Source organism: Giraffa tippelskirchi, chromosome 3 (genome assembly GCF_054371585.1).
Source record: "Giraffa tippelskirchi isolate mGirTip1 chromosome 3, T2T-mGirTip1v1.2.pri, whole genome shotgun sequence".
NCBI classification, from domain to species: Eukaryota; Metazoa; Chordata; class Mammalia; order Artiodactyla; family Giraffidae; genus Giraffa; species Giraffa tippelskirchi.
In genome coordinates this window covers 172,559,862-172,581,988 of record NC_137277.1, presented here as the reverse complement: position 1 = coordinate 172,581,988, position 22,127 = coordinate 172,559,862, and the positions used below count along the sequence as shown (strand labels likewise).

Genomic DNA, 22,127 nt, shown 5'->3' with positions numbered 1-22,127 from the left:
TAGGGACATAAATCCTCCTTCCTTCTTCCACCTTTAACACTTTCTGGGGCCCTTTCTAATCATCTTGAACAGCAGACAGGTTATTTAAGTGAAAATTGTTTTTGTTGAATAAGACCAACTAGATTGGCTCCTTCTAGAGCTTACAATCCAGAATGAGTATTAGACATAAGGCCAATGTCTTATTTACTCTCTTTAAAAAGTATTGATGAACTTATTTGCAGGGAAGGAATGGAGACACAGATGCAGAGACTTGTGGATACAGTAGGGGAGGGAGAGAGTGGGATGGATGGAGAAAGTAGCATCAATAGAGATATATACTATCAGGTGTAAGATGGATAGCTGAGAAATTGCTGTGTAGCAGTGCTCTGTGATGACCTGGAAAGATGGGATAGGGAGAGGGGAAGGAGGGGGGAGATGGATGTATAATTATGGCTGCTCCGCATTGTCGTATGGCAGAAACCAACACAACATTGTAAAAATTAAAAAACAAAAAATAAAAGTGCTAAAGATACTCAGGTTGTTTACACTTAACTTCAGAGGGGAAGTACCCCATGCCATAAAAATGTACTGTCTGTATATGGGATGAAGTGGATAGAAATTAAACAGGGGCATTACCCAGGTCCTGTCCATGGGATTGTTCATTTCCTTGTACAAAAAGAAGAGAAAACCCGCTATAGAGTGGCTCTGTCCCCTCTGGACAGGAGGGAATCGCTGTGGTCTGGCTGTGCCGGGTAAAGACAAAGCCCCGCATCACTCTCCCTGCTGCAGGTGGTCCAGTGTCTCCAGGTTTCCCCTTCAAGCCTGGCAGGCCATCGGATCCAGGTGGTCCTTTAAAAAACACACTATACATGTGGCAACACAAACAAAACCTCAAACTTGTTTATACAAAATACTAATTCGAATATTTACATATATTTATTAAGCCTCAACTAGAGAAAGAAGTCCTAAAGAAGTATGGTCTATAAAATGGCCAAAGAACTTTCTTAAATGTTGACTATTTTAATACAGATGCCCCTTGTTATAAATATTTCTGTATATCTGATGATGAGTTTTTTGAGATCAGTTCTTCATCTCTCTGTTGCCCTGTGGTGCCTGGCATCAAGACCATCTCTGTCTACTTGCTAGTAATTCTCAACACAGTTTGTGTTGTAGTATCCTCAATCTTGCTATGGCCCCATTTTGAAAGCCAGATGTGGCCAGTAAAGTTTTTAAATTCATATAATTATTAATAAGAGTTTTGTTTTTACCACTTTGAAAAACACACTTTGACGAAAGTCAAAGGATTAATACTGTCTTAAAGTGCACTGAGGACAGTACTAAATCATGAGCAATTATGCAATTATTATTATTAGCTAGCATTATATTTGAATTTTTAAAGACAAATCTCTAATCTTTATACAGTTGTGTCATAGTAGATCTGGGAGTATGTCAATGAATTGGGAAATCACGTTTAGAATTTTTTCTTACTTTAACAAAGACTCAATCCTAAAAAATAAGATTTGGACATTTAGATATTTTCTAGAAGGGTGCTTTTGAAACCTTTGCAGAAGGTAGACTTTGATTCAGGCATATCAAATTGACACATATAAGCTTATGTTCAGACCAAAGTACTTAAAAGAGGCCCTTTTTCAGGATACACACATGAATTGTTGAGTTGTATTCAAGAATGGCATAGTTAGAAGCCGGCTGTCCTGAATAATGATACTAAGTTGCTCTTCTATTCATATCAAAGTAATATTTTTCCAACTGTGACTTAGGTGCCACTCTTTTTCTCTTCTTTGAAAAAAAAATGTGCAGTTCATATATTTCTGTTGTAAATTAGATTAATATAAAAATTAAACTGAAGAGAATTTATAAAGTGATTTTAACTTATATTACAATAGCAAAATTTATATAAGTATGATAGTTTGCAAATTCTATACCAATCTATGTGCTTTATTAACTCTGCCATGTTCTTATCTCATAAGATGCATGTGTATCAACATGCCAATAAGTAAAATACATTCTTAATTGAAGTCTATAAACCTTAATCTTAAACAAGTAGATCATCACTTTCTACAGTAGGTATCAAAAATTAGGTGCCATGCTTAGAGGTAGATGTTATTAACTAAGTACACAGTATCAGCTTTTCTGAAAATACAATTGGTGTTTCATTAGGTCTATGAGCCTGCAGGTTAAAAATCAGGAGTACATTTGCCCAGTTAAGACATAGGAATAATGGTATATTCCAATAACTCTTGATTGTCTATTTCAAAAAGAATGTTTTGCCCTGGCTTAGTCTTCTCTGCACAGCACACACTGAAATATTTAGAGCTCTCATAAGTTCAAACAAGTCTCCTTTGTATATACAGAGACTAGCTCTCCCTCAGTGAAGAAGAGCAGCCAGTTGTTTGTTTTTTTTACCTTGCTCTCCTTTAGAACCTTTGTTGCCTTTTTCTCCAGTTGGTCCAGGAGTTCCTGGTGGACCATCCTCCCCTGGTTTACCTTTTGGCCCACAGGGTCCTAAAGCAAAAAACCAACATTGTATTGAATGGTTCATATAGGATAAAAGGCAAGGTGGCCAACCATCCCAGTTTACCCGAGACTTCCTCAGTGTCAATAATAGAAGTCCTACAAATAGAAGAGGCCCTCATCCCTGGGCAGACTGGGACAACTGGTCATCCAGCATGCTACAATCTACTTCCCAAAGGAGAAAAAAAACTAAAAAATGAACTAGGGGTATATGAAATACAGCATTTTAATACTGTGCTACCATTTAGATTAATGCTACTCCAGAATTCACTATGCTCTTGTATTGATCAAAGTAATAAAATCTCTCTTATCTCTCAGGTGATTCAGGTGAACCTAGAACACGATTCCATCCAGAGGTCTATTAACAATATGCTAGGCCAATAGAAAGGGTTTAGTTCAATTTCCATGCACCAATAATTTAAAAAGATTTCATAATAGTAAGTACATTTGCATTTACTAATTTTCCAAGTGCTGTGCAAAGTGTTGGAGAGGTGTAAATATTTTACATTGAACTTGGGTTTATTCAGGCAATCATTTAGAAATAGAACTCTAAGACTGGCAGTTTTCAGAGAAGATAGACTTCATACTTTTACTTTAATAAAAAACAATCCTGAGTGCCCTATAGTGTATTTGCTCAACTTTATACTATAAACAACAGTTGTCAGTAGGGTCAAAAGGTCTTTTATTTGCTGGCCTAGAGTAAAATAAGCTCAGTCCTTTGGCCACCTGATGCGAAGAGCTGAGTCATTTGAAAAGACCCTGATGCTGGGAAAGATTGAAGGCAGGAGAAGAAGGGGATGACAGAGGATGAGATGGTTGGATGGCATCACCAACTCATTGGACATGAGTTTGAGTAAACTCCGGGAGTTGGCGCTGGACAGGAAGGCCTGGCGTGCTGCAGTCCATGGGGTTGCAAAGAGTCAGACACAACTGAGTGACTGAACTGAACTGACTGAAAGCTGATTATTAAAAACACTATAATGTGTAACATTTTCTGTGAAGTTGTATCATTTGTTTCCAAATCTCTTTACAAGAAGTTTGGTTCAACTACTTCCTAGTGATCCCACACCTGGATCTCCAGGTGGTCCCGGGGGCCCGCGTTCTCCTTGCATCCCTGGTTCTCCAGCTGAACCAGGTGGGCCTGGGCTTCCTGGAAGGGAGATGATCTTCACTGTGCCAGGCTCTCCACGTACACCTATTGGCATAAACAAAAGAGGATGATGGCTTTCCTGATGAGCTACTCTTTCTTCACTGAGAGCAATATGAAGGAAATAATATATTTACCAGGTGGTCCTTTTGGCCCAATTCGCCCTGGAGGTCCAGGTGGTCCTGGAAATCCTGAATTACCCTTCTCCCCTTAAAAAAAAAAAAGTCAATGTCATTTCACATGGAACAATGGGCTTCCTAGCTCTTCAGACTGATTACTGTCTCTAAGGGGAGATTCTGGGAGTGATGAGTGGAGGTTGTGAGCTGCATGACAAGGACAGCGACTTAGTTATATTCATGTGGGTTGTAGCATTTCATTTGGGCCCAATTGGTCATGTGTAGTGTCTGTTAAAAATGTATTCTAGAAGTATACATTAAGTACTGGTATCTTAGCATTGAAGGGGAAGAGTTCTTTTTAAGTTCAGAAACCAATTTAATATTTAAGGTAAAATATGAAGTGACATTAAATCTTATTTTAGTACTTCCTAGTGAGTTATATTGGTTGTCATAGTTATCTACTTTCTCAGCTTTTTACTCTAGCTTTACTAGTAGCCCAAAGTTAGTTATATTAGGAACTCTCATGAGCTCATATGGAATATCTTGTTTGATGAAAACTATCAAAGTAGTAAGGTTTCTCTCCAAAACAGTCTTTGACATGAATAAAAAGTTATCAAGAAACATTGGTTTGGAGAAACACTCTTTACAAATCTTGACACAATGTACATATCATTTCTAATTGTTGTTGCTGTTTAGTCCCTAAGTTATGTCTGACTGTTTGCGACCCCATGGACTGTAGCCCACCAGGCTCCTCTGTCCGTGAGATTTTCCAGGCAAGAATACTGAAGTGGGTTGCTCTAACATCTCATTACTTAGAACTTAATACTAAATATGATATTCATAGCAGAAATATAATAAAACAATTATATTATCAAAAGCTAACTGGCAATCACACTATAAATTATCCACTTGATATCAGAACTTGAGGATATGTTAATATTTGCTTATATCTACCAGAAGATGCCTAATCTTTTGGGGAATAAAAATTTCCAAATAAAGAAGTTCAAACTCATTAGTGGTGCCAGATGATGGACAGTCTTATTCTGATATCTAAGAGAATAACTGAATGTGTTTCATGGAACATATTTCAAAAGAACTGGTTAATACTTCTTATTTTATGAATCCTCCTTGGCTTCGGAGGTTGCACTGCTGGCAAAGAACCCAGCTGCCAATGCAGGAGAAATAAGACATACGGGTTCGATCCCCGAGTCGGGGAGATCCCCTGGAGGAGGAAATGGCAACTCACTCCAGTATTCTTGCCTGGAGAATCCCATGGGCAGAAGAGCTTGGCAGGCTATAGTCCATGGGGTCGCAAAGAGTCAGACACGACTGAAGCAACCTAGCATGCACGCACACATGCCCTCGATATACATCTAAATATTTCACCAGAATACTTCTTTCTTTGGTATGGCTTTCTATAATTTTTCAAGTCTTAGCTGTTCCTGTTCTGAGACTTGGAAGAGTGACAAATGGTCCACATCTTCCCCAGGCTGCCTGCCAGTGTTCACCCACCCAGTGGCTAGTGAGATTTCTCAGAATCTCTTGCTTTGCTTTCTCCTTAGTTATTTTGCTCTTTGAAGAGCCAGTGACTGAAAAACTGAAAAGGCTATCTTTGACTTCCACTTTGTCCTCCCTCAGAACTGGAAAAGTGTCTTTCATGGAAATGTGATCTTGTTCACTTTGGTTAATACTAATTTAGTATCTATTTATACTATGATCATCAATTCCATGCACACACAAAACAATCCCAGTGGATTCAACCTGCTAAGACAACACATTCAATATTCACAATGTCATTTGAGGTCATAGGACCATTATGGGGGATTTTCTGAATGGGGGATTTTCTTTAAACCTGAAGTTTAAATTTTATGTGTATGAATGTTTTAAACTTAAAACTCCAAATTATGTTTTCTCTGATTAAAAAACATGATACATGTGCCCCATAAAAAAAACAAACGCTTAAATGTGCATATAAAAATTTACTTACCCTCCCCCATGATCAGTTTGTGAATATTCTTTTAGATTTTCAGCTTTTTAAAATTATCACATAGGCACAAAGTAAAATAAATCATTCAAAGCAACACTGTTGCTATTGATGTAGTTCCCCATTCTCTAGCCCAACACACATCAGTGCACTCAAAAGTCACCACTTCAAACTGTTTCTCTTTTAAGCTTTTCTAGAGTTTCCATCCTTCAGATATGGTTTAATTTTTAAGGCCTCTGGGGTTGGGTGCTGGTGTAGTCGTCCTGCTTCATTCTCCCTTTTTCATTCATTCTATTTGCACCCAGCCTGTTCTGACACTACGGGTTCAGTAAACATCTGTGTGCCCTAAAATGTGACTCATGGTCATTGTCTTTGCATCCACAGAGGACTGAACAAAAACAGTACCTTTCATGCCTGGAAATCCGTAGAATCCAGGATCACCTCTGGCCCCTGGCCGACCGGGGACACCTGGTGCTCCCTATATTTCAAATAAGAAGAAGCAAAACCAAAGACAAATTTTTAAAATCACAATATTAATTATAGTTTTTTTTTAAAGCATATAAGACATTTATTATATTGGGTCAGAATGATCTAAAGTTGATAGACATCATTTTTACCTTCCAATCCACTATATCACCTCCTGTAACTTCTATGTCACCTAGACCTCACCTTAGGACTATGATTTTTCAATAAAAAACAAGTAAAAACTACCTTTGAACACAAGAGCAAACATAACTTTTGATGTGAATGTATGTTAGTGTATCAGATACAATTGGATATTCTGTATTTCAAAGTGAACTTCCCGGCATTCGGAGATCTTTCCGGAAGAACAGGTATCAGATTGCCAGAATGAAAATTATAATGGAGCATGAGCCTAAAGGAACAAGATGATATCTAAGAAAAATAAATGTGAAAGTTCTGCACTTAAGTCACAAATACACAAATGGACAAGACAGAAAGTAATGGAGGAAACTTCATAGCAGTTCAGGCAGAAAAGGCACAAGGGCTTTCACTGACCATAAACTCAATGTGTGATGATCATGTGGTGACTAGGCAGCCAAACAATCCATGTGGAATTCTGTTTTTATTGTTGTTTAGTAGCTCAGTCAAGTCTGACTGTTTGCAACCCCATGGACTGTAGCCCGCCAGGCTCCTCTGCCCATGCAATTCTCCAGGCAAGAATACTGGAGTGGGTTGCCATTTCCTTCTCCAGGGGATCTTCCTGACCCAGGGATCGAACCCGCATCTCCTGCATTGGATGGCAGATTCTTTACCACTGAGCCACCTGGGAAGCCCCATGTGGACTTATAGGCTGGATTATAAAACAGAATGTTCAGAATAGTGAGACTTGTCTGTCTTGTAGCTACTCTGTGGGGTACTAAATTCATATTCCTAGAAGGTATTCATCTCAGGGGCTGCATTCTTAAGGTATTGGCAAACTAGGATATATTCAGAATAGAGGCACACTGATGAAAGGTTAAACTGAAATTGAGGGAAAAATATACTTATTGGGAGAGAAAATACTCAGAAGGAAATGGAAGCTATTCATAAATACTGGAAAGTATGTTGTGGGGAAAAATAGACATTTAGGGGATGGCAAAGATGATTTTGAAATCCTATTAATGGAGAAAAATTTTGTTGTCATCTAGAGTGATGCCAAGCTTCTACGTGAAATTGTTTAAAGTCGAAACAAGATGAGGTCAGGAATGACACAGAGAAGGGCCCCAAATAGACTGAACTTTCACAGGCCTCTTAGAGACCAAATCTGCCCAACACTTAAGGTCCTTTGATTCTTTGAACCTTCCAGACTCTGTTATTTTCTGGGTTCACTGAATAGAAGCATCACAAGTAGGAAACTTGTGTTGCTTCCAGGTACATCTGATCCTGGCAGTCAACTTAGAAGCATTCAGTTCAGTTCCATTGCTCAGTCATGTCCGACTCTTTGGAACCCCATGGACTGCACCACACCAGGCCTCCCTGTCCATCACCAACTTCCGGAGTTTACCCAAACTCATGTCCATTAAGTCAGTGATGCCATCCAACCATCTCATCCTCTCTCATCCCCTTCTCCTCCCACCTTCAATCTTTCCCAGCATCAGGGTCTTTTCAAATGAGTCAGTTCTTCACATCAGGTGGCCAAAGTATTGGAGTTTCAGCTTCAGCATCAGTCCTGCCAATGAATATTCAGGACTGATTTCCTTTAGGATGGACTGGTTGGATCTCCTTGCAGTCCAAGGGACTCTCAAGAGTCTTCTCCAGCACTGCAGTTCAAAAGCATCAATTCTTTGGCACTCAGCTTTCTGTCTAGTCCAACTCTCACATCCATACATGACTACTGGAAAAACCATAGCCTTGACTAGATGGATCTTTGTTGGCAAAGTAATATCTCTGCTTTTTAATATGCTGTCTAGGTTGGTCAGACGTCAAAATAATTTCCCACTTACCGGATGACCCGGAGGCCCCATGTCTCCTACAGCTCCAGGTGGACCTCTTTGGCCAGGCTCTCCCATCAACCCCTTGTCTCCTTTTATGCCTTCTACAGGACTCCCTGGAGGTCCAGGAGGACCAGGCATGCCTGAATTCACAAAAAACCTGTCAGTATTATCACTCAGGGAGCTTTGCAGGTTCTGTTAGTACCCTTTTGAGTGAAGAGCAAACCCTGCACCTTAACGTTACCTGGCACAAGGCATGAGGCAGGAACTACTTCTCCTTGATGATGGTTTGTTAGAGCAGAATCAGTGCCTAACCCAGTACCTTACACACAGTAGGGGCTCAGTTAGTACTGGTGAATGGATGCCTCTCTCTCTCTCCCAGGCTCATGAACTTGATATTTACTAATTTTGCTTTCTCTTTTAAAAAAATTTTTTTTGGATGTGGACCGTTTTTTAAGCCTTTGTGGAATTTGTTACAATACTGCTTCTGTTTTATGTTTTGTTTCTTTGGGCCACAGGCATGTGGGATCTTACTTTCCCGACCAGGGATCGAACCTGCACCCCCTGCATTGGAAGGCAAAGTCTTAACCACTGCACCACCAGGGAAGTGCCAGTATTTGCTAACTTTTCAAACAGGTCCCTCTGTCTCCACACCAACAGCCTTATGCACCCCACGTGAGGACAGGTGGACATGGGAAAACAGAGAAGACCAGAAGGAAAAAGAAGCAAGATGGTCACATGAGTGGGTTGAAATCTTCTGATGTCAAATGTTATTTTCATTCTTTTATCATATTTAAAAGTAGATTTCTCTACCTGGGTTTCCTCTGGAGCCAGGTGGACCTTGATCTCCTTTCTGGCCAGGGATGGTTACACCCGGAAAGCCTGGTGCCCCTTGAGGTCCTGTCATGCCAATGGGCCCTGGAGGCCCAACATCTCCCACTGGCCCTTTCCTGCCAGGGAGGCCGGGCAAGCCTGGTGCTCCCCTATCTCCTTTGGCTCCTGCAAAGAAAAAAGTCTGGTAAGTTTCTGTAATGCCCCTGTGTTTGATGTTACAGTTTGTGGTTATCCCTAATAACAGAGACACTTTGCTTACAGGTATTAAGATTCAAAATATAATTTTTTTTTAAAGAGGCCGACAAAAGAGATGTACGTCTATGAAGACAGGGTCCAGACTCGACTCAGTTCCGCCTCCGGCTATATGTTGCTCCTGGTAAAGTCATTTCACTGTTCTCTTATTTTAAAAATAGAGGTAATATGTGACTTAACTCGGTTCTTTAAATATCAAATGAGAGAATATGCAGATGAAAAAGCATAGTATAAGCTCTAAAGTGTTCTGTCTGTTATTATCTGGTGAATTTTAATTACAATGACTTTATTTAATCACATTATTTATTTAATTCAACAGAGCATTGAAAAGCTAAACTTCAGGGACTGTTTGTGCATTTCAAGTGTTGCTCAGCCAAACCCCGATGACGGAATGACAAAGCTACAATTCCTGTTCTGTCCTCTGATTACTTCTCCCCCATAAGATAAACACTAGTCTGGGAGAAACGTGGTGAGAGATTTGGATTTACCAAAGAAGACTCCCCCACTTAATACTAATATTTTTAATCTCAGAAAACCTTCAAGAAATTGTGCTTTGACATTCATGAATGGAAAATGTTTTATGAATTGAAAACAATCTCCCCCTGCTCTCTCCCATCTTTGTGTTACTCTAGAAATATTCTAGAAATAAAATAGTAAATGGCATGATAATAGGAAAAGATGGAAGGAAGAAGGAAAAGTGAGGATGAGGCTGGTGGCTCAGGTAAGGGCTTGGGGAGTTATATATTATGTAGAGAATGCTTAAAGTGATGATGAAAATAAAACTGAATATCTAACACTTTGTCTACCATGTTCTTTTTTATGCCTGTAATTTATACTTTTAAAAGAAAGAATTTAGATGATTTCAGCTCTCTGCAAGCTCTGAAATGCTTGAAGGGTCTGGCAACAGTCTGAGGCAAGCAAAACACGTGTATGTTCTTAATGACATGTTCAATAAGTTGCCATGTCTGTCATCCTGAGAGAGTTATGGGCAAGCCCTGAATAAACAGCAGCCTGAGCCACACACTGGCTCCAGAGGCTGGAATCAGACCAGTAAAGAAAACAAGGGGGCAAAAGATTAGCGTTACTCCTGCAGCTCAGAATAGCACAGGGAGGAAACTTTCCTTGAGAAGCTATCAGGTCCACCTCCATCTTTTTAGGAGGTGATACATTTAAACCATGCTGATAACAAGGAAGGAAATGCAGAAGTCTTGTTACTTTCATAGATGGAAATTTGAAAGTTGGATCACAGTGTCTAGTTTTTCATTTTGTTGTGATGGTAATAATGGAACATTTTTACTTGAATGCTAAGAATATAAATATTCTGTGTTACCGCTGAGACTTCTTTAATTCAAAATGCTAAGTGTATCTGTCAGGGCTATTCAATCAGATTCTGTCCTTGAAAATGTATATCACCAGGTTTGGGAGGAAGAACCACTCACCTTGAGGACCAGGTTTCCCTCTTGGACCTGGAGGTGCTCCCAGCAACCCTGAAGGAGAAAATGTTGGTATTTCAATATGTTATATATACAGTTAATTTATATCATATAATATATATTATGGAGAAGGGAAATGGCAACCCACTCCAGTATTCTTGCCTAGAGAATCCCATGGACAGAGAAGCCTGGTAAGCAACAGTCCATGGGACTGAAAAGAGTTGAGAGGGTAACAGGCAGGAAGGCTAGGGGTCTGCAAACGGAGGAAATAGGCTGCAAGTGTCAGACTTTTTTTTATCTCTCTTAAGCGGCAGGAGGAAACAAACTACAAGTGTCAGATTTTTTCCCTTCTCCATACAAATTTAAGAGGAGGTTTCTCTTAAAATTTCTGTGTTGCCATGATGACACCTGGTTCCACCTGAACTTAACTTTTCTCAAACCATGAGCTAACCAATGCATTTTTCTTTTGGAAATGTTTCTCTTAAGCTATGTTAATGAACTGTGTATTTACCCTAGACTCAGTCTTTCTTCAAGTCAGTTCTGCTTAAGATTCAGAACCAATAAGGGCTCAAAAACCAGTATGTTTTACTCATATGGTTTAGTTGCTAAGTTGCGTTCAACTCTTGCGACCCCATGGACTGTAGCCTGCCAGGCTCCTCTGTCCATAGGATTCTCCAGGCAAGAATACTGGAGTGGGTTGCTGTTTCCTTCTCCAGTTTTACTCACATGTTGTTCTCCTAATCTATGTTAATAAAACTATATATTTACTTGGAAACCTGCCTTTCTTCAAGATTCATGTCAATCGTTTTATGGCCTGGGATGACTCACCTTGTGCCAATGTTATCTCAAAATGCATGTTGTGGGTGAGGGGCCTAGTGCCTGTCTCTGAGTTTCGAGACATTCCCTTTCTCTAATTAGCAGCCTGCTGGTAGCTATATAACATCCGGCTAAAGACTAGCAGGGGGGTATTCTTTCTGCCGCCTTCTGATGTCTATGTCAGAAGCTTTCTCTATCTCTTTTATACTTTAATAAAACTTTATCACACAAAAGCTCTGAGCGATCAAGTCTCGTCACTGGCCCTGGATTGAATTCCTCTCCTCCAGAGGCCAAGAATCCCAGTGTCTTTCACGGCTCAGCAACAACCTTTCAGAGTTAAACATGACTGAGTGACTAACACACACAATATATATTCATCTTCATGCATATATATATATATATATATATTTATGTGTGGCTTCCCAGGTGGCACAGTGGTAAAGAATCTGCCTGCCAATGCAGTAGATACAAGAGATGTGACTTTGATCCCTGGGTTGGGAAGATCCCCTGGAGTAGAAAGTGGCAACCCATTTCAGTATTCTTACCTGAAAAATCCCATGGACAGAGGAGCATGGTGGACTACAGTCCATGGGGTTGCAAAGATGGACATTACTGAGCGACTGACACACACACATATATTATATATTCCCTAATGTGAAATTGACCTATATATAAAGTTTATTCTACTTGGTCAACTTCACTTTGGTAACAGAATTATTACAACCCAGAACAACTTTGGACTTCCCTGGTGGCTCAGATGGTAAAGTGTCTGTCTATAATGCGGAAGACCTGGATTCGATCCCTGGGCTGGGAAGATCCCCTGGAGAAGGAAATGGCAATCCACTCCAGTATTCTTGGCTGGAAAATCCCATGGACAGAGGAGCCTGGTAGGCTACAGTCCATGGGGTCGCAAAGAGTTGGACACGACTGAGCAACTTCAGTTTCAGAACAACTTAAAGGTCATCAGTTCTGTCAGGGAAGAATTTCTAGAATGGTGAAGAATTACAGTGTCACTAATCATTCTGTGAAAAGTAAAACTAGTGTATCTACGATGAGCAAGCTGTACCTGTTTCTCCTTTTTCTCCGGCTGGACCAGGAATTCCATCAAGTCCTTGATTACCTCTCTCACCCACTGCTCCAGGATTTCCTGGCAATCCTGGAGGACCTGGAAAAAAAAGCCATTCAAAGAGAGGATTTACTTCCTACCAATGGCCTGATGTGAATCCCAGATGTGTGGAATTCTGTAAAAAGTGTTCACTTTTCAGAACTGTAGTGACATGAAGCTAAACTCACAGTGAAAGCCATGGACTGGTTAGTGCTATCATGAGGATTTTTCACTTTGGGTAGATTGGCTGATCTTTGATTTGGGAGAGAGGGCAAGTTAAGTCGCTTAAGTCATGTCGACTTAGCAAACCTATGGACTGTAGCCCACCAAACTCCTCTGTTCATGGGGATTCTCCAGGCAAGAATACTGGAGCGAATTGCCATGCCCACCTTCAGGGGATCTTCCAGATCCAGGGATTGAACCCATGTCTCTTATGTCTCCGTCATTGGCAGGCAGGTTCTTTACCACAAGCACCACCTAGGAAGCCTGATCTTTGAATTATACCTAACCTCACTTTTCCGCATTGTTGTCTGGAAACTGGGTAACTGGAAGCTACCTTCCAAGGAGCAGTCGTGGGTCAGAGATACAGGTAGGTAGAAAGAGATTCCAATCATATAGAAAACATGCTTCCCTCACAAAAGGGAACTAGACAAAATACAAAAATGGAACCTGGAGGGCCTTTTACTCCTGGAAAGCCACGGAAGCCTTTGTTTCCTTTGGACCCCAAATCACCACCAGGACCAGATTTCCCTGTAAATGAAGAGAGAGGGAAAGGAAAAAAGAAAACCACAAGATGAATGATTCCAACAATAGCTAAATGTCAGTTGTTACAGTCAATTATGCTCAAGCTGGTCTTCCAGGGGTCGCTCCTGCTACCAGTCACAGTGGGTTTTGTCTTGGATGTTATTTCCCCAGAGAAGCACAGCAGAGATGTGTCCACTCATTTTCAAAGGGATGCCAGGTGGACAGCTGAATATCTGATTTATTACTTTAATTGGGATTTAGCAGCAAATCCACTGCACCTTTCCATGTTTGGAAAAAATAGTTTAAATATTGCCTTTAGGTAAGACCTGAAGCTGCAAACCAGTGACTGAGTAGTTGTTTTTGATCAAATGAAGTGAAAACCCAAATAACAAGCAAATATTAATAAGAAAGCAACCCAGTGTTCGAACTGGAAACATGTCAGGAAAAAAAAAGTCTCAGATCAACAGTGTTACAGGTTAAATTGTGTTGCCCCCAAATGCATCTGCCGAAGTCTTCATCACTTAGTATTTCAAAATATCACTGCATTTGGAGGTAGGTCTTTATTTATTTTTTGGCTGTGCTGCCCCACTTGTGGGATCTTAGTTCGCTGACCAGGGATTGAACTCTGGCCCCCAGTGGAGTCCTAACCACTGGACCACCAGGGAATTCCCAGGCAGCGTCTTTAAAGAAGTAATTAAGTTAAAAAGCGGTCACCAAGGCAGATGGTGACCCTAATCCAACATGACTGATGTCCTTACAAGAAGAGACTGTGACACAGATACACAGAGGAAAGACACCTGGAGAAGGAGGCCACCTATAAGCCAAGGATAGAGGCCTCAGAAGAAATCAGCTCTGGGACACCTTGATCTCAGGCTCTCAGCCTCCAGAACTGTGAGAAAATGAATTTCTGTTTAAGTCACCCAGTCTGTGTATTTGCTTTGGAAGCCCTAGGAAACTAATACAAATATCCTAAGTACACTGAGCTAACATTTCATGTCTTTAGGTTGAATTCATGTGAGGTAGCACTCCCCAAATTTTGTTTACAGGAGGTTTTAAGATTTCAGGTCACCAAACTGGACTGAAATGGGCTCCTTGCAATTCATTTGCTGTTTCTTAGCGTCTTTGATTTTAAAGATCAAAGGTGAAAGAAGGCAGCTGTAGTACAAAAGCCTAAACAGCTTTCCATTCAGTATTCTAGGAAGCGAGGGCCATACCCGTGTCAGGCTTCCAGCACTCAGTTTGCAAAGCCAGGCTCACCTGGGTGGCCAGGGGGTCCAGGACTCCCAGGAAGTCCCTCTGGTCCAGCAGGCCCCGAACGTCCAGGTGCGCCAGGTGGCCCTCTTTCGCCTTTCTTGCCCATGTCACCTGGCAATCCTGGATCTCCCTTAAATTCAGTCAAACACCTTTAAAATTCTCATATAAGCAGGATATGTGATCAGAATTAAGTACAAACTATGTTAGTTTGCATTTATTGATTTATTTAGCAATTCATGGTAAATGTCTGCTGTAAGCCAGCACCCTGAAAACTTGCTGGAAACAGGATGGCTACATAATTTGTGGGGTGCAGTGCAAAATGAAAATGCACCTCTCTTGTTTTTTTAAAATTAAACTTTTAAAAAGCAATTCAAGACAGAAATGGTGGCAGAGCATTAAATTAAGCCTGGAGTCCTTATCAGCATGGGACCTCTGTAGCTATAGAGAGTCCTATGCCCAGGAAGCCAGGAATATGGCATACAGATGGTAATTGCATACAGATATGTGATAGATACAATCTCTGCCTTCATGGAACTTTAGAGACCACTGGGAGACAGATATTAATCACAAATGTATAAGTTCAAATTGTAATGTTTAACTCAGGTGTAAGAAGCAAGCAGAACAAATAGATGTGTGTTCATCAAATACTCTGCATACAGATAAATAAATGTAAAAAACCCAAAACTTTCCATGGTTTTCTATTCATTAAATCTGTACCTCGCTTTTATGATAAGCCAGAACATATGGATTTGATAGTGACTTACAAAATCTTGAAGGTAGCTGATTAAGATACTACTCTGTTACTAAGATTTGCCAGCATGATAAAGCCAGCTCATTTTGTGTTCAGTGTACAGCTTAAAAAAAAAATTTCTTCTGTAGTTACCTATGAAAAATTTAAATCTTAATGAAACTGTTAATTAATTGAATGAATTAAGTCAAATACAATTTCTCATTGAGGAAAGAATGGAAAGAATCTCTCCCTGGCTTTCTGAGGATCTAGTTAAAAATAAGGGCAAAGGAAATTTGTTTGTACTCCAAGTAATAAAGGGTTACTTTCTTGGGTCTTCGTGGTTTCTAAAAATTTTTCTTTCTTATTGATTTATAGCTGGAGGAAATCTTTAGGAAAGGTGGTATTTTATTGACTCAAAAGAGAGTCAGGGAGAAAGTCCCCTAAATAACAATTTTTACATTCTTTGGAATCATATACTCTTAAAAGTCTGATGAAAAATAACAGACTCCTACAAAAGAAAAACAAGCAAACAAAAAACCCTGTCTCCAAACAGTTTTCATTCAACTTCAGGATCGATGAAATCAATCTGGATTTGGTTTTTCTTTGGATCCAATAGGCTTCCCCAGGGGTCCATGGAATTACAAGTTAAAACACCTTGCTTGTGGGGATTTCTGTTAGTTATTCTCTATCAGTCTCACTCTGAATCTTAGTGTAGTTGCTATAGACAGAAAGGTTGGAAGAAGATAAACCTAAATGAACAACTGAGCCCCACTGAAACTTTTGGTTACTGCATGATACAACATACAAGGGAGGACTCTGACATCCATTCCAGTACAACATACACGGGGGGACTTGGACAGAGCATAAGCACTGAAAACAGTGTGACAAGATAAAGAAATCCTCTGTGTAATGCAATGAAAATAAAGTTCTAAAACAATTAAGAAAAATAAATGTCTCTTAGGATTTTTTGTGTGTGTTTGCTTTTTCATAATTCTCTAAATTTATTTTATATCTTTTAGGAAGCATGCATAAATTGCAGGGCCAGTTATGAGAAATATCTCGGGGGCTGAAACTAGAGAAAATAAACTCAGAAGTTGAAACTGTGTGATAGACATCCTCAGTTATGGGGAGGGGGGGGGAGCCCAAACAAATGCCTGAAAATATAGTAATGTTTTCAATTTTCCTTGCCCATAATGAATCCAGATGCTTGTTGATATTTAAAAGGACTCATTCCACTACCAAAATGTAAGTACTTCAGCGGCCTACATACCTTTGGTCCTGGTGGTCCTGGCCTTGCACCTTCTGAATAACCTGGCTCTCCCTTATCTCCTTGGAGACCATGAATCCCTGGGAGGCCTGGACTTCCAGCAAGACCTGGGAATCCCACAGTTCCCTTCATTCCTTTAGTACCTGAAATTAGGAAAGAAATCAAGTAAAACAGGTAAAAGCAGAGATCTTGAAGGATTCTACTTCTGATCTTTGCACAAACCATCTTTCTCCCATGAAGTTGGTTTCTCAGAAGCTCTAATGTATCAGGTAGCCTCAATGGATGATTTTCTGCACAGTGTAAATATTTATTTCATTCTCATGTTCTTGCTGCATACAGTACCTTTGTCTAAAAGCATATCTAGTTGTTTTACACCAACTTTCTACCAAGTGGAAAACCAAAGTGACAACACAGAAAATCTAGAATCAGGACTCATCAGGAGGTTGTAGGCTCACAATAGGACGTTATGCGTTACCTGGCACTCCCATATTTCCCATGCTTCCTGGGATGCCACGTGGTCCTGGCTCACCAGGATTCCCAATGCTTCCTGGTTCTCCTCTGGGACCTTGAGAACAAATAAATAGTCATAGGCTCTGTGTAGTTTCTGGACACAGTATATTCTCAATGAACACTTGTTGCTTGCACAGATGAATGAATCCAGAGCAACCAGACCAGCTGGTTCAGTACTTGTTTAGCTGCCTTTATGCCTTCAAATAGGAAAGGGACTGGCAACTCAGAAAATGTACAGTTAGAGAAAATTATATTTTGGTGAGCAGGCCTGGAGTTCAAACATCAAAATCATCCTAGGACCAAGGCCAGCAGGAAAGAAGGGGCTACTGTGACAATACAGTAATAGATTTCCAAATGCAATAAGGTAATGTTATTACCATGCAATAAATTTCATCACTGATGCTGTCATGGGGAATAGGGGACTACTTTATTTATTAAAAAAATTATTTTGCAAACTGAATAACTTGTTTAAAATAGAAAGAGCCCTCTAAAGCTTTCTCTTACTTTCTTCCAGGACATATGATATTGTAATAAATTATAGCTTGCAATACATACCAGCAATTTCAAAATAACATTTTGAATGCAAAATAAAACTTCATGTAGGTTAATATTTTTAGTTAATGCAGGATGACCACAATTTGGTTAAATTATAAGAAACAGATTTCTGTTGGAACACTGTTGGGGCAGAATTCATATTCTAGAAACACATTTTTGTTACTTTTAGGTCTAGGAAAACTTAACTACTGATATTTCTATTAGAGAATCAGCCATACCTGGTGGTCCTGGTGGTCCAGGAAGCCCTGGGAGTCCTTTTATACCCAGTAGCCCTGGAATGCCTCTGTTTCCTTTCTCACCAGGCTTTCCTGCAAGTCCTAAAGTTAAAAACCATGTATTAAACATACAGGTTAGAATTTTATCAGACTTTTCTACATCCTGATTAAAATTTATGAGCTATTATTATAATATACATAGAATATTTGTTAAGAGCATGGGCAGATTTGGGTTCATATTTTATTTAAAAAGAGGATTAAATTAGATAACATAAAAAACATTAGCACAGTTCCTGGCATGAGTTAGGTATAGTTCTCAAAGAACACTAGCAATTACCATAATGTTTACACTTTAAACCAACATTTTAGGAATTAGTGGCCTAAATACAGCTCTTTTCTTTTTTTTTAAATTAATGACAGAGGGTCTTCTACTACACTATTCTTATTTGGACTACTGCATTCTTAATCCATCTATTACAAATATAATTTATTAAGTAATGGTTTATGGAAGACATTGTTTTCTTTTAATTATCTGATTTAATCTTCAGGCAATCTCAATGAATTCTTGAGCCTTTCCAGATTGGGTGGAGAGATGAGAAAATTGAGACTCCTTAAGAAGTCAATGAACTAATCTAGAGTTACAACATCAGTTAGTGGTAATGCTGGGATCTGAACCCAGTCCCACAACACCATCCTGCTTTTCCTAAAACATGGTTTTGATCACATTATTCTCCTGCTAAAGAATATTCATTGCCTCTCCTTTGCCCTCAGAGTAAATGATGAATTCCCTTCATGGGCGCTTAGATGCTGGAGTCCAGCTCCAGCAGCCAGGGAATCGCCCTGAAGGGATGAATGGTGTCGGTGGAGAATGATGCAACCTCTCACTCAAAGTACTGGACTGCATGTTCATTTCAAGCATCAGGTTTTCTTTTATACTTTTACAAAAGCATTAGGTCAGAGATTTGACATCTTCAGTTTCCCCTCAGCCAGAATTACTGTCTCCATAAATCATTATTGTCCTTCAGAGTTCCCTCTTAAGTGTCCCTGTGATTACATTGTAACTCAAGTTTGTCTCTGGGCCGCATACCACATTCCTCAGTTTATTTCTTATCTTTCTAAATCCTGCTTAAGCTCATTATCTCTTAAAAAGGCTTCTAGCTATTAGTATCTTTAAAATTGCTAGTCTCTATAAGCTATAGTAAAATATGCCAACACTACAACATACCTTAAACTTTTAGCTTCTAACTATTCTTAATTATTCCTAAACCCTAAACTCAGCAAACTTCTTTTGCCATAAACATTTCCCTCACAAGCAGGTCTCAATAACAATCTTTCCCATGGCCTCAAGCTGCGGCCTATGTGCTCATCCTGGAACATTCTTTGTAAAGGTCCTTGAACAAATGTAACTTTATGGATTATTTCCTGGGCAACTGCAGAAGGCTTTGTGCCTTATCATGCAAGAACAGTAAGCACCTTAACATTTTTTCCAGCCAACTCAACCAAAGGAAGGCAAGGACAAGTCAGAATCACAAGACCTAACTCCTTCATCTTGGGACCATGCCTGCGGGATGAGGAGAGGGGGTTGGGGTCGTGCCTTCATTTTGTCAGTAATGCCTAACGTGGCTGCCAACACTTAGAGCATTCTACAATCTCTCCATGGCCTGGCTTGTGCCTTTCCTCAAGCAGATTCACTTCCTTTCCCTGTTTCCCTGCTTACATATTCATTCATTCACATATGGGTGCTGCTGCTAAGTTGCTTCAGTTGTGTCCACTCTGTGCGACCCCATAGATGGCAGCCCACCAAGCTCCCCTGTCCCTGAGATTCTCCAGGCAAGAATACTGGAGTGGGTTGCCATTTCCTTCTCCAATGCATGAAAGTGAAAAGTGAAAGGGAAGTCACTCAGTCGTGTCTGACTCTTAGCGACCCCATGGACTGCAGCCTACCAGGCTCCTCCGTCCATGGGATTTTCCAGGCAAGAGTACTGGAGTGGGTTGCCATTGCCTTTTCCGTCACATATGGATTGAGTACGAATTAATAGACAGGTCCTGTTTTGAGTACTGGAGACATAAGTAAATCATGTTCCCTCTGTCCCAGTTTTTAGTATTTAATTGGAGAGAGCCAAATAAAAAATCACCATACAGTGAGATAGTTTCTGTAACAGAGTTGGGCACAATGTGCTACACATAAGAATTCTGAGAGGAGGGGGAATTTTAAAATTTTTATTCAATTTTTATTTTTGGCTGCACCATGAGGCATGCAGGATCTTAGTTGCCCAACCAGGAAACCAACTCAGACCTCCTGCATTGGGAGCACAGAGTCTTAACCACTGGACCACCAGGGAAGTCCCAAGAAGAGGGGATATTTTTAAGCTCAATCTTGAAGACCAAGTGGGAGCCAGATGGATGGAGAAAGCATGCAATGGAGCAAGAATTCCTAGACAAGAAAATGCATGTGTGAAGGGGTGGTGAGTGGCAAGAGGTTTTTTCTTTTATAACTTTTGTTTTTTCCATATATGTCCTTTATCATAACCTAAAATATGTATTATTTAATTTATTCATTTGGTTTGTTTTTTAAGGGGTGGCAAACGACTGCCTGTGGGCCAAATTCGGCTTCATGTTTTACGGCTGGAGATCCAAGGATGGCTTTCACATTTTTGTGGGTTGTAAACAAACAAACAGACAAACACCAAAGAAGAATATGCAGCTGGGGTCATAGGTGGTCCACAAAGCCTAAGATATTTACTACCTGGTCCTGGATATAAATCATTTCAGAGACATGACTGCCTCTTTCCTCCACTGAGCTGTTAGTTCCCTCGTGACCAGGATATTAGCACTGCTTTGTTCACCTCTCTGTCTTTAGGACACAGTAAAATGCCCAGTCAGGTTCTAAAAATAATTGTTGAGTAGATAAATGTCCTGTGGCTGGAGAGGTAGGCGAAGGGCAAGTGGTAGAGAACCTTGGATGCCAGCCTAAGAAAGTTGAATTCTTAAAGCAAGGGGAGAATTGGAAAGATTTTAAGCCAAGAATATTCCTTGCTAATTTGAAACCTACTCACAATTTAAATCCTCCTTCATGGAGGATTTTTAAAAAAAATTATTTTATTGAAGTATAGTTACTTACAGTGTTATTTCTGTTGTGTAGCAAAGTAATTCAGCGGTATATGTATATATTATTTTTCATATTATTTTCCATTATAGTTTAATACAGGATATTGAGTATAGTTTCCATGGAGGCTTCTTTGACTACCCCATTTGAGGTGATCTCTGCTTTGTTCATCTCCCACAAAGCTCACTGTCTTGGTACCCAGCCAACAGCAGAGTGAGGAGGCTGAGAATAGACTTTGTTTTTTACCTTTTTATTTTGTATTGGGGTATAGGTGATTAACAAACAATGCTGTGACAGTTTCAGGTGAACTGTGAAGGGACCCAGTCATATGTACACATGTATCCATTCGCCCTCAATGAGTATGGACTTTGGAACCACATCAGAGTGAGGTCCATCTCTGCACTTCCTATCAGAATGACACTGAGTAATTTGACCTTTCTATCTCCCATCTATAAAATGGGATGATAGCAATCATCTATTCCTAGGGTTGTTGTGAGAATTAAATGAGTCAATATTTGTAAAATTTGGAATAGTACCTGCATGTGGGAAGGGCTTCACAGGTCTTTGCTAAAAGCAACACAACAGTTCTATTGTATTATTCATTTTCTTTTTGTTGTTGTTTAGTTGCTAAGTCGCATCTGACCCTTTGCGACCCCATGGACTGTAGCCTACCAGGCTCCTCTGTCCAGGGGATTCCCCAGGCAAGGATACTAGAGTGGGTTGCCATCTCCTTCTCTTTGTACGTATGCCTAAATCTCCCATGCAGACTCCTCAAGGAGAGGAAGACTGCTTTTTTGTACCCTTAATAGCTCTTCCACTATTTGCAATGGATGTCTTCAAGTCAGAAATTCAGATAAAAAAATGAATCATATTGAAATTAGAGAGGCCTAGATAGTGTGATCTTTTGCTGTTGTTGTTCACTCTCTGCTCCTTGGTTAAGTGTTTGAAAAGACAAAAGGAAACATACAGGACAGCCTCCATGCATACTGTACTTTGTTAGAAGCATAGAAATAACATGCGTCCCTTTATATTTCACAGAAACAATTTTTTAATTATAAATTAGTCTCCATTGTGCATTCATGATGCCAAATTTTAGTTTATGCAGGCACAGATATG

General features: G+C 39.9%; 1 protein-coding gene across 3 annotated transcripts in view; it reads right to left on the bottom strand.

Moving 5' to 3' along the window:
- The window catches only part of COL4A3 (collagen type IV alpha 3 chain), a 151,460-nt gene that overhangs the window by 5,425 nt on the left and 123,908 nt on the right, over window positions 1-22,127 (bottom strand). For 2 of the 3 annotated variants that reach the window (XM_081584680.1, XM_081584679.1), the window contains exons 35-48: window positions 17,909-18,007; window positions 17,101-17,190; window positions 16,629-16,768; window positions 14,632-14,758; window positions 13,300-13,380; window positions 12,592-12,690; window positions 10,716-10,763; window positions 9,004-9,189; window positions 8,203-8,333; window positions 6,164-6,236; window positions 3,796-3,867; window positions 3,581-3,706; window positions 2,404-2,502; window positions 616-828 (exon numbers count right to left, since the gene is read on the bottom strand). In XM_081584680.1, coding sequence (XP_081440806.1) covers window positions 616-828; window positions 2,404-2,502; window positions 3,581-3,706; window positions 3,796-3,867; window positions 6,164-6,236; window positions 8,203-8,333; window positions 9,004-9,189; window positions 10,716-10,763; window positions 12,592-12,690; window positions 13,300-13,380; window positions 14,632-14,758; window positions 16,629-16,768; window positions 17,101-17,190; window positions 17,909-18,007 — 1,584 coding nt within the window. Of the gene's footprint in view, window positions 1-615; window positions 829-2,403; window positions 2,503-3,580; window positions 3,707-3,795; window positions 3,868-6,163; window positions 6,237-8,202; window positions 8,334-9,003; window positions 9,190-10,715; window positions 10,764-12,591; window positions 12,691-13,299; window positions 13,381-14,622; window positions 14,759-16,628; window positions 16,769-17,100; window positions 17,191-17,908; window positions 18,008-22,127 lie in introns of all 3 variants that reach the window. The other variant, XM_081584678.1, reaches the window with a different exon arrangement.